Here is a 15656-nt window from a genome sequence, read left to right as displayed (position 1 = left end):
AGAATATGGGAAAGAGAGAAAAATCGACAACCTTAGAACAGTTCCTAAATATAATGCCACCCAAGTTATAATAATATACTCCGCCAGGTATTCTCTTTCCACGATGACCTAAGACTACGTCAGTTCATCGCTATTGTCGTGTCGCTCACATCTATAGCATTGATTCACTCGAAAATAATTTTGAGCATAGTTTATTATCAATGTTAACAATTTAGAAAATGAGTCTATTCCTCTGAAGTATGAAAGACAAGTTTTCGCTCACGTACTTGATACTTATCGATATTTAAGGCCCAAATTAAATATTATCTTTATAATTTGTAGCGTAAGTTTTACTCTGATGTCTAAGCTACATTACTAGAAAGTTTCCTCAAAATCTGATGAGTATTATAGTATTCCCACAAACTTTCGTATTTATAATAATAGAGGTAAAAGTATGAAATTGCCGTCTTATTGTAATAGGTACTTCAAATAGACATAGAACCTTCATGGTTTGACATTTTTGAGTGAAACTGTTTTCTTTGAGATAAAAAAATATGCAACATTCAACTATCGACTTTCAGTTGTTGTTTTTTTTTTGAAAATTTGAGTGATTTTTTAATACGAGTTCCGACGCGGAACGGACGCGGCAGAAACAGCTCGCAATATCAACGTATCCTTTGGAGAGGGGACTGCTAATGAAGGCGCCGTGTGATTTTGGTTTGAACGCTTTCGTGATGGAAACTTTGATTTGAAGAATGAGCCACGTGGAAAACCACCGACACAAGTGAATAACAATTAATTGAAAGGACGGCAAGTTTCAAACTTTAACCCCTAATATTAAAGTAAGATAGGACCACTCATTTGAAAATTGCGAGGTTGCCAAACTTATCAGCACGGATTGTGTCAACAATAATAGTAGGCTATGGCGTGATCCAGGTGTTATTTTAAGAGAATACCAAGCCCAGTATATTATTACACCATGATGCCACCTAAGCAGTCTGTCGACAAATGCAGGATTGAGCATAACACCAAAATAATCTGTGCTGTGTTGTGTTAGGGCAGGCTATTGTGCCGAATGGCAATAGCATGCTCAGATTATATTTAAGCGCGGTTCACACGAGTCAAAACAACATATTATTGGTTCACAAAGACGACACATTTCACTGTTCATTCAATATATACGATGCATGCTATCGCCAAGTGTTGGCTCGTTGGCTGTTAGTGAGTAAGCTTACGACTAACGTAAATCAAACAACATAGATGTGGTTCAAGTAAGTGGGAGTTAGCTTACTGTTGCCAATCATGAAGTAATCCATTAATGTCATAAATGTCACATTTTTAATAAATGAAAGTTGTAGCGCCACTTTTGGTTAACCTTTTATATACACTTGTGAGTTTCGATTAATTAAAATTTGATTACATTTTAATTTTAATAAAGATTCTTTTTTCTGGAAAAGCAGGACAATGGTAAGGACTAGAATCTATATTTTATACAAACTGGTGACCGGTGTGTTTTGTTCCACCAAAATTTGATATATTATTTTGTTAATAACGAAATTTGTAAAACTTCAATCATTACAATAATTATTTCGCTTTTTACCGTTCTCGTATGGAAATACAGTCACAACAGAATTGTCATAAATTTATTTCATTATATAGATAAAATTTTAAATTAAAATATAGTAAAGGTCACGAATCGAAATAAAAACTGAACTATTTCTCAAGTTTGATCAAACTGAACACAGTGTGCAAAATTTGATTAAAATTTGTTCATCAGTTTAGGAGTTCATCGCGGACAAACGACGTTACAGGAAATTAATATACATAAAAAAATATGTCCGTATATTGCATGTATGTTTTGTTTTGATAAATAAAATGACAAAATGTTTAATTTAAAAGTTATTATTTCAGCAATGTTGTATGTTATTACGAAGTAACGTTTTATCTGAAAGCATTAAAGAAATCTGCGGAAATTGAAATACCTAGTGTAAAATAGAAAAGTATCCTAGACAAAGGTTAAGTATGTAATAGGGATGGTCGATATGAGAAAACCATCGATGACGATATCGATGTTAAAATCGAATCAAAAGTTTCGATGTACGATAAATATTTATCGATATTTATGTATATATATAAAACATCGATGTTTTCGGTAATAAATAAAAGTGTCTATTATATTGACGAAATGTGTTTATTGTCATAGAAATTTCAAATGTAAAGAAAGAAATTAACATTCATATTTTTGGGTACACCCTGTAAAAAAATAACTTTGACAGGTGTCATCATCTACTGGAAAGTAGTTGAACTCGATTGTTATAGCTACTGACTATGTAACTTGATAGTTGAACCTAGAACATCCAATGCGTACCCTGATGGCCCCCTAAAGAATAATTGACGTTTTATTCTTATAAAGTCGATGTGTCGATTATATCGAAGTCAGTATCAAAACATCGATGTTTTCCAGCAAAGCATCGAAATTTATTCACTATCGATAAATGTCTATCATCCCTAGTATGTAAGGAAAGCGTTACATTTTCTACTTCTTATTCTGTCAAACTCAGCCTGAACGAAATCGGGGGGAATGACTAGTATACAATCATTTAATTAATTGAATATAATATATTATAAAGGATAAGAATAACTTTTCGAGAGCATTGTTTTAGTTGTTGAATGTTTGACAATTCAGCTCCAGTTAATTAATATCAAAAGTTTTACGAGAGGAAAATTAAATTGGATGTGAATAAAATTAATTTTTTAAATTTTATAAGTTAAACTCTTTGTTTCTGACGAGGTCTAGAACTACTAAAGTCACCAAAAGAATAACTTAAACCATGCAGTAAATATTTAAAAAAAAAGTTAATCTTTATTCTTATTTCTTTTAACAGCCGTTCTCAAATCTCTTTTTCAATATCCCTTAAGTATTGAGTGGTTTCGATACCTAAAGACTGGTTTAATAAGTACCGCAAACCACTGTCAGCTTGTTCAGAAAGACGATGAAAATTCGAGTGTCATCAAATAAATTTTCATGATATTAATTTTTCTATCGAATTTATTGCTTAAGACTTCAACATTCCTAACCGAACTCAGTAATTTCATTAAAATCAATATGAAACTGTTATGAGTGTGGTTTGCGTTGCGGGCAATGAATAAGACTGGGCTGTCATGCTCGGCTATGTAACGCTCATTAGGCTCATTTAGTCGGCTTGAGTTAAATTTGTACATAATTTAGCCTATATAATATAATATGATACGATACAGGTATTCTGCGTAGAACCGACACGAACCATGCATCATTATCTAAACATATAAATAAAATTGGAGTGTCTGTTTGTAATATTAAAATAACCATTGTTTACTACATGTATATGAATATATATACGGTACAACAAATGACATTTTTTTTTACAATTTTTGTCTGTCTGTTTGTTCTGGCTAATATCTGAAATGACTGGACCTATTTTGACGGGACTTTTATTTACAGGTAGCTGATGTAATAAGGAGATTTTAGAAAAAATGTTTTATTTTAGAAAAATAAAGTAATGTTGCAATGTCCAAGAAACGGTCTAACTCCAAAAATAATTTATATGGCAAAACAACGTTTGCCGGGTCAGCTAGTACTCTATACTAACTGCTATACTGCTAGTAAGCCTTATATGTGAAAGAAGCTTTTATATAGAAGCTTAGATATATTTCTTGAATTTGTGCTCAGTGAGTCCAAGTATGCCGTCTGGTATTTTATTGTAAAATTGAATATGCTTTAACTCTAGCTTCTTTCTTCTTGAATTGAACGAATTCAAATTACAATTATTCGTAAATTCAGTATTATTTTTTCTTTTAGTGTATGTTACATTATTTATATGTTTGTATTGTACGGTTAGGATGCTTATCGATTCTCATGGTCGCATATTATAAATTGCGGTAATAGCCCTGTTTTAGAGCAGAATAATACAATGAACATCCGCATATTTCCCTACAATAACAATGCTTTTAACGCAAAATAGACCAAAAGAGCTGTATTTATATCAGTCTAAGGTCTGATCTTTTTAACGGTAAAAGCTGCAGAACTATTTGCTAGGTTAATAATTCGCGGGTCCCACTGTAATTACTTTATATGGTTGTGCCAAGAAATACAGTTGAATCTACAAATTCCAGAGTTTTAGACACTAGAAGTGCCTTAACCTCTGTTTGTTTCACAATAGGTTATTATTTGTGAATCATTTTAATACTTTTAACATAGTATCATTAAGCATATTCCTTTTGATTGTCATCTACAAATAAAATTATATCCGCGAGTCTGTTTCTCTACCATAAATGGAAGATCGTTAATATAGAGTATAGACTAAAAAGAGAAACGGGCCAAGGATCGAGCCCTGTGGCACGCCTATGTCTTATAAAAATTGTTCGTAATATTTAGTAAATAAGTACAGGGCATTAGGGTAAGTTAAGATACAGGGTAAGTCCGGATAAATTTAAATTATTTTTTATTCGTGTCTGATCACACTCAACCAACGCAACGCGTCGATAGAAAGACTTGACTGAAGTGAAGGGCAGAACAAAATTGCGTTTCGCGATATTTTTGGAAGCTATTTAAATTATACAGACTTACCCAGTATCCTAAGTTACCCTGATAAACCTTATAAACACTTTTTTTTAATTTTCAGGCGAGATTTAATTTAGCTTGTTGTTCATCTCATGTAGTAAAAGATATATCTGAAATGAAAAAGAAACACGCAGTTTTATGCCCGATGTTTTTTTAAGGCAACCAAATATCTATGTCTTTGTTTTGGCAAAAGTATAAAGGTACATATTTTTTTAAATAAGAACGGACATAATTTAAATAGCCGACAGTATACATTCTTTTTGAATCTCTTTTAGTATAACTAGTTATATACCTACCTAGAAATGTCTAAGTAAAACAATTATTTACCTACATATTATGTTTTAGTGTTTCCATTTTCATCTTATTAGATAATATTTAGAAGATTTATTTGTAAATATTTACAAAGTTAGTAAAGTAGTAGTTATGTACAAATGTTAAAAGTCCACAATATTAACAATTAAACATTTTTTGTATTATATTTGATTAGTTGAATTATAATAAATATAGTATGTACAAATAAAGGGACAATACAATGAGACTGAGTAATTTATTTCAAATTATTTACATATGACTTAATAATTAATAACAATATTTATATAAAAAATAATAAAATAAAACTTAAATAATCTAATAAAATTTATTAATTACAAATAGAATTAAGAAATGTCATTAAGAACGCTGTCGGCAGGTAAGGTGCCCATGAAGCTGGCAACGTTAAATTAAAACGCCAAGTAATAAGCTTAAAACGCCAAACTTATCCTTTGACAGAGGTACGTACCAGATCTAGGGTCACCTAAATAGGTTAGACGCCTGGATAACTCTTTTATGAGTTTTTGTGCCGATGAACCCCAAGGACCCATCGTCTCCCAAAGGGAACAAATATGTATCCATCACCGAGTGATGCATATTTCCTCCGCTTTAGGATTTCGGCATTTTCCGCCGCTGCACCTCCGCTCTAGATGTATGTTCCATATGAGAGGGGGCTGGCGTGTCCACACAAGTCGCATCCCACACCAGTGGCACACGACTTTCCATGACTCCAAGGAATCAACGTCATGCCATTAGGCCTCTCACCATCATCACGTGAAATTCCATTTGGCTCTAGGATAGCCGGCACTTTGACGGTAGTAAAGGCCCGACGCAAGACGTCGTTTAAGGCGGCATGGCGTGAAAGAAGGCCCGCACTGCGGCGGCAAGATAAGCCATGGTGACCAAGACTGTCTACATTGCGTCCGCAACGGCACATATGGGGAACTGTTCTAGGGATACCCAGGCGTAAACCAACTGCGATTATCGAGAAAGAAGCTAGAATTATCGAGAAGTGTCCCTATGTTACTCGAAGGAGTGGCCTGAAGCCAGTACCCTGAATCTCGTTCGCTAGCAATAAAACGAGCCTGGTCCGAAATATTGTGACTTGATAATAAAATCCTTTTGTGAATTATTTTGCACTGTGGCTCATCCCAAAGCTTTTGAGATTGCATGTTTAAAGGGAAATTTTCACTTGGACAGGCAACTTTCCAAGCATTCTTAGCAGTTTCCGCATACACCAGTGGCAGGGACCCTAATGACGGGAAGATAATTTTTTCATGTAAAGTGCTGACACTGTGAACAGAAGATAAAAATGCTGGCAAGGATATACTAGATATTTTTCTGATGCCAATTCCACCAAAACGTTGGGCAGTGAGGCCTGGCACCAAGAAACATCAGACAATAAACAATTTAAAATTTTTGATAGTAAATTTCGTAGAGAATCGTCTAAACTTGACAAAAGTATTTCATGATTCCAAAGAGGGCAACATCGGAGAACATAGGTTAGCTTGGGGACAAAAAGACAAAACCGAATTATATGATAGGCCATGTGGGAATGTATGCATAGTAAGCGGTCTGAATATTGTTCAAATTTTGTATTTTGTTCATTTATATATGCTGAGAAAGACTCTTCCAAAATTGGTGCACCTAAAAGGCGAAGAGAATGCTTTTCTATAATTTTTAAATTTGGGCTTTTGCCCATTATTAAGTTGAATTGTTTAATTATCGCATCTCTTCTATCAAAAGGTACCAAATCTGAGATAAAAAGTTCATACTTTGAAAAATATAGCTCTAAACCAATTTCATAAAACTATAAAATTATTTAATAATAATAACAAGTTTGAAATTATTGAGGTATTCAATTAAACTATCTTATAAAGTATCATAATATATGTTAATATATTCAATATTTAAAATGAGTATAAAGGTCATAGCCCACTTTTACTGCACGTGTGCACCGGTCATGCATAGCAACCGCATTACAATTCTCAAATTTTACAGATATAATATAAAATATAAAGTCAAATGGGTCCATTTATTTGTCCTGAGGGTCTAGGTTCAGTATTTTTAATGTTATACTTCTTTAGGCGCGTTATGAAAAAATGTTGAGAGTGAAATTTTAGGATGTGCGCGCATAGCTGTATATCACAGTTTGAAATTGGTTGTGACAATATGTCTTTGAAACATTGACAATAATTAATAACTTTTGACATTTGACACATTTCTGACAAACTACATTGATTGTTTGTTTTATTTATTTAGAATATTAGTAACAAGACCAAATCAAACCGAAATACAATAAAAGAATATTTAAATCATATTTAATTAGGTTTTTAATTGTTAAATTACATTGACATAAAAGCAAAACATAATGACGTTTGTACCTTTTTGATGTTATTGAAGATAAACTTCTTTGAAAATTACGTTGCGCACCCACAACGACATCTAATAATAAAAGTTTTTAGAAATTTTCGGACGTTTGCGACATTAATTATTTTTTTTGGTTTCTCCGTCCATTATAAGAACAGGCAAAGGGTTCAACCCAATACAGCCGCATTCGTTAATATTCAATAACTTATTTCACGATTTTACAATATTGTTCTTTCTACAAACGTAGAATAGCACGACGAATGAATAATTTTAAGGATTTTTTTTGTTACGCCAAAGAAGTATAACTTCTTGCGTGCATACATAAGTATACACATACTTTTTTTATTTGAATTGCTTATAGATTAAGCTATTGCCAACCAAATTTTATGTGGTTGGTGGTATCATCTGCCGATAAGGTGTTATATTATGATGGCAAAGGGGCCAAGATTCGACTCAATCACATCAAACTGAGTTGGTTTGCTGTACTCTAGGACCCTAAGGCCGGATGTTTCGAGTATCTGTATAGTCTATTTCACATAATATGAACACCCGTTAACGAAAAGCTGCAAATTTAACTTAGATTGATCAACAAAAATACACTACACAAAAACTTAACCTTAAAAAATACAGTTGACAAAATAAAGTGAATCTGTGATTTATCGAATGGCACTTCGTAGATTAAATAGAATGTTTTTTTGAAATTTCATCGATATGCATAATTCTACTATGTAGTGGTCTGTTGGTACTCACCTTTCGCTGGCAATGGAGCTATTTCTCGACATGGATTTAGGCGACATTTCGAAGTCGGAGTCTGATCGGTAAAGGAAGGACTCGCGCCGCTGCGGCAGCGACTGTAGCACGAGCGCGGCGGATGGGGAGCCACCCTCGAGAGGCGAACGAGCCCCTCCCGCCGCGCCACCTGCACCCCCGTTCTCCACATCGAAACTGAAACAAACGAGCCACTCATTAATAAAGTCTCTATACTATTTATGAAATCCTGGTACTCAGAACCGATATTCTACCAGATTGCTGAAAAATAAACTTATTAATAATAATATATATAACAGTGGGATGCCGTCTAGATTATGGGTACCACAACGGCGCCTTTTTCTGCCGCGAAGCAATAATGTGTAAGCATTATTGTGTTTCGTCGTAGCTGGTGAGATTACAGGGCAAATGAGACTTAATATCATATGTCTAAAGATGACGAACGTAATTGTAGTGCCACTCAGAATTTTAGGCTTTTTCAAGAATCCTGAGCGGCACGGCATTGTAATGGGCAGGGCGTATCAGTTACAATCAGCTGAACGCCCTGCTCGTCTCGTCCCTTATTTTCATAAAAAAAATAAAATTACTGTATGGTTATCTTGACCACACGTCAACCTCGTATTGAAATCTAACTTTCGACAAGCATCATTTGAAACTGGCGTGCGATATTAACACTAAGTTAATAATTATTATTTCAATGGTAGCATTGTTTTTCGGTTGGCAAACGAACTTGCAGAACTTATAATTATATAAGATAATCAGAGAGTTTAGTGACAACCTGCTAAGCAGTTTTACTTATTCTTGTATAACCCAATGCGTTGGCAAGGTTTATGCGGCCAATTATCTATTTCTGTATAATCTCTTATCTGCAGTTTGCAAATATTTTTCATAACACAATATTATTAAAGGAATAAAAATGATACACATTTTATATTACATTCCAAGTTTCTACGATTTATACTACATTCTATTGGGTTATTTGTAATTTATTTCATCTTAGAATTGAAGCCATATGGGAGAAAATTAAATCGCATCTGCCAGAGACCTCTATCGGGAATTTTCTAAACCTGTTGATCAAAGGGTTTTAAAGCTATTTCTAGCGTTTCTCCCAGATGTCGCTGTGCCATAATTGAATCTAACATTTATTTATTAATAGATTTCATGCTGATATTATGAATACATATAAAATTATTTTAAATGAGTTTATAATTATATTTTCCACGAGATATCTCCAGAATTATTGTCATTGATATATATTGCAGAATAACGATAGAAAATAAAGTAAGTTTTTTGTGTTAAACTTATTATTTATTTGTAGCCGAATTCAAAAAAGGAGGAGGTTCTCAATTCGTCGGTACCTATGTTCTTTTTTTGTGATGTATTTTTAAATTGTAGTGTAGTAAACTACAAAACTGATTCCACTTATTTTTTGAATGGAAAATATAAAATGTACATTAATATGATTCAAAAACTTAAATATTGGTTATAAATTTAGCATAAAATCTGAATTTCGACAAAATTGTATTTTATTCTAGGCTATCACCTAATAGAAATTACTAATTTGTATTGTATGGTGTATTTGATTTAAAATTACTAAAAACAACAGTGTATAGGTATAGTCTATTTTTCTTTACTTGTCTTAAGTAGTAAGCAAACACGACCTTGAACTAAATCCACTTATTTTCTAACAATCACAAATTTAAGATTTGGTTTCATCATTACTTATAACTATTTTAGGAACACACGTTCTATGAATTAAACTAATAAAAGCTATTTATTAATGATTTAAATGTATTATTTTTCCTACAAACGAAATATTAGCAGAACCAACCTTAACATTTTTAATTTTAATTGTATTTGGCCCGGTTTATTGACATTAAACGTTAAGTTAGTTTTGTTCGGACTAGTTTCTTTTTTTTATTATTCAGTAAAACTTAGTTTTGTTCTTTGTTAGTTGTAAACGGATTGGTGTGATTGAGACGATAATTTGGACTATAATTTAAGTTCAGAACTTGTCTAGCGGATACGGAGATTTTCCCTAATTGTTATTGGTATTATATTTAACAATAAATGACCAAAAAGTGTATCTGAATTATCAATAAATAAATTTAAATCTTTTATTAAACGCAGACTTATGGCTACAACTTTTTGGCTTATTACAGTATTGAAGATAACGTAAACGATATTACAATGTGGAATTGAATAGTATATTATAGATGTTTTTTTTTATGGATTTTATGGTTCAGCCTTGTATTGTTTTACTGGATTGCATTATTTTTAAAATATATGTGTTTAAACTTTTGTGTAATTACAATGTATTTGAAATGTATTTTTGTTTGACTTTGACTTTGACTTTGAAATAACAAAGACTTCAGCTAAATTAGTAAACAGAATAAAATATTCATTCTGTTATGATTACTAAGGATTTGTTATTAAATATTAAAATGAATTAGTACTGTAGTTGATGTTTTCAAAATCCTTAATAAAGTTTATAAGTACGTTTAACAATACTTCGTAATAGAGATAATATATATTATTATTGAAGAAAGTGTTATGTAAGAAATGTCATATTTTTTTTTATGGAATAGGAGGACTAACGAGCGTACGGGTCTCCTGGTGTTAAGTGATCACCGCCGCCCACATTCTCTTGCAACACCAGAGGAATCACAAGAGCGTTGCCGGCCTTTAAGGAAGGTGTACGCGCTTTTTTTGAAGGTACCCATGTCGTATCGTCCCGGAAACACCACACAAGGTGTATACGTGGAAGAAATCTCCTTGAAAACCGCACTGTGGAGGGCCGCCACACATCCAGTCATGTTATTATCACTTCATTTTGCGAATTTATATTTATTTTTTTATAATTAATTAGAATATTACATAAATCCAACATGGGAATCCTCGCTGTAAAATCTTAAGAAATAATTTTTGAAACGAACAATTCCTTAGGCGCACTGATCCCTTTATACGTGGTTATTGAACGCGACTTTTGTGAGCTATCACGCTCGCATATGTATATATAGCTATAACGCTTGTTCAGGTAAATTTCGCTAAAGAATTACTGCGCTAAAGTAAGACACAAAGCGGAGACTAATTATAGTTTGTAATGTGATTTAATTTCAAATAATAATTGTATCACAGTCGTTAGATTTTCTCTAAAAACTACACTTACATAAAGCGCTGGTTACTTGTGTAGCAGGGGTTAGTAATTTAAACGCACTTAAAATTGAAATATCTGTATTTTATAGTAATACCAGTAATATCAATAATTATTATGGCACTCCTGTAGTACCAACTGACTTACACCATTCAAGTTAACTAAAGATCTAAATATTAAATGCTTTACACGTAATAAAATAAGGGCTCCGTGTCACCTTACATAACAGTGTAGCACCAAAACAAGCCGATTAACGTGTAAATACATAGCTCCACGCACACACTTACACTACTACAGGCCGATAGGCGGCCATTATGAGAACTGTCATCGTTTGTGACAGATCAGTTTGCATCTCAATAAAATATTTTAAAAATGCCGTCGTGCGTTGTGAAAATGTGTAAAAACGATACTATATAAATATTTGTGGCCATATATGATTATTTAAGGGAGAAAAAATTGTGTAACTAGTATCCCCCGAACCCCACACACACTAGCATAACGGTGCTTCACTTGCTAAGATCACGGCACGAAGTCATTTTTTTTTTACTCGTCCGTGTGCTATTATAGTTATTTCTTATTATAGTGATAATTATATTAAATATTAATCGTACTTAAATGAATGTAATTATTAATTGGGATATCTGATGATAGTTCATGACGTTGGTAGCGCTTGTTAACACATCAAGCTGACACTTGTATTGTTTATGTGGGAGATGTAGGTTGAAACTCAAAATAGACTTAACAAGGAATTGTAATAAAGATTACTTCAATTACATCAATGGGCTCTGATTTGCGTCAGAAAGACGAACAACATGCCAGTTGTCTTATATTTAATAATAGCTGGCTAAGAAAAATATGTATTCTATCAGCATTTTGACGATTTTATTCAGCTAATAATCCCTGGTTAGAATACCGATATGTGTTTTAGGGTGTGTTGCCAGTGATGACTTACGGAACGCAGACGTGGTCGCTAACTATAGGCCTTATGAGAAAGCTCGTGGTCGCTCAGAGGAGATGGCTATGCTCGGAGTTTTCCTGCGAGAACGAATCAGCAATGAGGAGATCCGTAAGAGAACCAAAATCACCCACATAGCCCATATGATTGCGAATCTGAAGTGGCAGTGGGCAGGCACATAGTTCGACGGACAGATGGCTGGTAGGGCAGAAAATTCCCCGAATGGCGACCACGCAGTGGAAGACGCAGTGTTGGTATGCCCCCACAAGATGGACGATGATGTCAAGATCGCCAGAATAGGTTGGATGACCAGCGCAAGACCGATAGTCTTGGAGATCTTTGGGGGAGGCCTTTGTCCAGCAGTGGATGTCTTCTTGCTGATGATGATTATTTTCTATAATTATTACCAATATTTGTTTCCGAGTCATGGATGTTGAAAATATGTATAATCTAATAAATAGTTATCGAGCATAGTATGACTATGACAAGTTTGTGTCTATATAATTGTGGGAAAATGCGTCATTTGTTATTTTTATCACACGCTTAGATGGGATAATTATAATTATGTTCAATACTTTTTATGAATCTTAAGAGATTTATCCTCACTTTGTTATGTAAGAATATTAATATACAACCTTGGACCTACTTTGAATGAGTTGTTCAATGTAAAATAATCAATAGGATCGTTTAAGCACTGTTAAACTTGGATACCATAGATAAATAGATATAGAATACATAACTTATATTTCACAAGTGGCCACACGCGACTTTGTCTGATTTTATTTTGTTTACCCATGTAAACTTACCCTACTTTACTCTTTCCATAAAGCTCACCAAAACATTTGCACTTTTACAAAAAGGTTTTACTTTATTGCGTAGGGATCTAATTGATTGTTTTTAATAAAAGTATTTACTCTTCTTATCCTTATCCGGAGATTGCCTATTACAATCACAAGATTAATATTTAAAAAAAATGTTTACTAGAATACTATTGTTTCGTTTATTATTCGTGTGAAGTAACGTTTATATTTTGTAAAACGAATTTGATATTTAAGTCAGACATTTAAATTTTTTTTGGACATATCGCTTATTAACGGAAGTGATGGCGGGGCGCAATGTCAAGTTTGCCAACGATTTATGAATAAAACTGTGAATTGTGAATATTTAATTTTAGAATTGGAATGTTTTTTTTCGTTTATGCGTATGGAACGCCCATAATTAAAGTCATTGAACATTGTCATTTATAATTACGATTCATTTTATTGTTTACAAATATAAACATAGGGGTATATATAAAGATATTATTACCCCTATGTTTATCTTTTTTATGGGTATCTTCAAAAAAGCTCGTACTTTTTTCTGAAAAGTGTTGCACTGTAACATTAGAAGACCCATACACTCGTTGCTCCTTCTCTTCCATGTAAAAATAATTATTCATTGGAACTTTTACTCCCGAATTTGTAGCTGTTGATTTAAAACAATAAATGAGTTTTCAGCAAGTTCTCATCAAAACTCTACATTACAGAGGTATCTGCTAAAATGACAACAACTACAAGATTTTTTGACCTAATATATTATGATTTTGACTGAATTGTTTTCCAGAATTTAGTAGAAAGAGATTGAATGACGTCTACAAATAGTATTTTATCTAGAAACTCTTATACAATATTATTTATTCGGGTCGTGAGTGGGAGTCGTGGATTTATCACAATTAAGTTCTATTTTTTGCTTGTTTACCCCGTTATTCATTATACAGAAATTTTTGACATTTCAGTTGTGATGATAATTTAAAGAGGTGCAAATTTATACAATGTTAATGGCAAATACTTTAATTTTAGTTAAAGTCAAATATTAAGTGCCACCATCTCTTTAATTTAATAATATTGATAATTTGTGGATAATGTTAGATCTTTTGTTTTTACACAATATTTTTAGCGGTAAAATAGATTCTCCATACTTGCTATCAAAATTCAAACTACACGTTCCTCCAAAATTAATAAGAAAAAATGCCTATTCGTTGTTTGTAGTACCACAATCTAGGACTCATCTGTCTCTCTATAGGTCATATAACTCACTGGCCAAATCGCAGAACATTGATTTATTCATTCCGCTTGCTCAATATAAAAAGAAAATACTTAATTTACACACATACATGACTTGGAAACCTTGTTTTCATATTTCATTTTTATTTTTCTATTTTATGAACGATGCGGGATTCGAACCCACGACCTCCGGCGTTCCGTGCCGATGCTCTCGAATCCCGCATCGTTCATAAAATTTTGTTTTTCAAATTTTATTTGTGTTAATCCTAGAAGTGAGGGTTATCACATTATAAACGTAACATATTGATGTAATACTTTTGTAATAAATAAATTTTAATATTTGAAGAATTGTGTCCAACAATGATGTATCTTGAATTCCAGGAGAGATTAGCTCCACTGAAGCTAAAAATGTGTCGTCTAAGTTGTGGAATATTACCCAAGACACGGGTTATTTGTATCCTTTGATTTCCGACGTCACCCGCTCCCCTAAATATGTCTTCTCTAAGTCCTTTGTTCAAACTTCAACAAAACCCCTTTCGACACACATCCTATATGTTATATATACTAGAGGTCGAGACATAGATCGTCATTCAAACATAATTCATAAACCATTCAACTTTAATGAGTTTTTTTATTTACCAATAGAAGAATGACCTATTTAATTGTCGTATATTTTGTAACATTTAACTGCAAATATGACTTTTATTTTATACTAGCTGATATCCGCGACTTAGTCCGCGTACACATGTCTGTTATGTAACTGAACACGAGTGCGTATAACAATCGTTGTTTCTTAAAACTTAAATAACTTTTTACTATATGAAGATAGCGGGCAATACATGAGGGCAATGCTCGGAGTTTCCCTACGAGATCCAATCAGAAATCCGTAGGAGGACCAAAGTCACAGGCATAGCCCAAATGATTGCGAAACTGAAGTGGCAGTGGGCAGGAAATAAAGGGTGTGTATAGGTACTTATGTATGTACCCAAGAAGTTATAATTCTTTGGCATAACAAAACAAATCCTTGAAATAATTTATTCGTTGTGCTATTATACGTTTTTTGAAAGAACAATATTGTAAAAATCATGAAATAAATTATTAAATATTAACGAATACGGCTGTATTGTCTTGAACCCTTCGCCTGTTCTAATAATGGACGAAGAAACCAAAAAAAATCATTAATGTCGCAAGCGTCAGAAAATTTCTGAAAACTTTTGTTTTTAGATGTCGTTGTGGGCGCGCAACGTAATTTTCAAAGAAGTTTATCTTCAATAACATCAAAAAGGTACAAACGTCATTATGTTTTGCTTTTATGTCAATGTAATTTAGCAATTAAAAACCTAATTAAATATGATTTAAATATTCTTTTATTGTATTTCGGTTTGGTTTGGTCTTGTTACTAATGTTCTAAATAAATAAAATATACAATCAATGTAATTTGTCAGATATGTGTCAAATGTCAATAATTGTTAATTGGCA

General features: G+C 32.9%; 1 protein-coding gene across 9 annotated transcripts in view; it reads right to left on the bottom strand.

Moving 5' to 3' along the window:
* LOC126969336 (cAMP-specific 3',5'-cyclic phosphodiesterase) overlaps positions 1 to 15656 on the bottom strand; it is a 607232-nt gene that overhangs the window by 97848 nt on the left and 493728 nt on the right. For all 9 annotated transcript variants that reach the window (XM_050814693.1, XM_050814700.1, XM_050814745.1 and 6 more), the window contains one exon: positions 8009 to 8203. In XM_050814693.1, coding sequence (XP_050670650.1) covers positions 8009 to 8203 — 195 coding nt within the window. The remainder of the gene's footprint in view (positions 1 to 8008; positions 8204 to 15656) is intronic.

This window comes from Leptidea sinapis, chromosome 1 (assembly GCF_905404315.1).
Source record: "Leptidea sinapis chromosome 1, ilLepSina1.1, whole genome shotgun sequence".
Taxonomy (NCBI): Eukaryota; Metazoa; Arthropoda; class Insecta; order Lepidoptera; family Pieridae; genus Leptidea; species Leptidea sinapis.
Note: the sequence above shows the minus strand (reverse complement) of the source record. Positions and strands in the feature narration are given on the sequence as shown.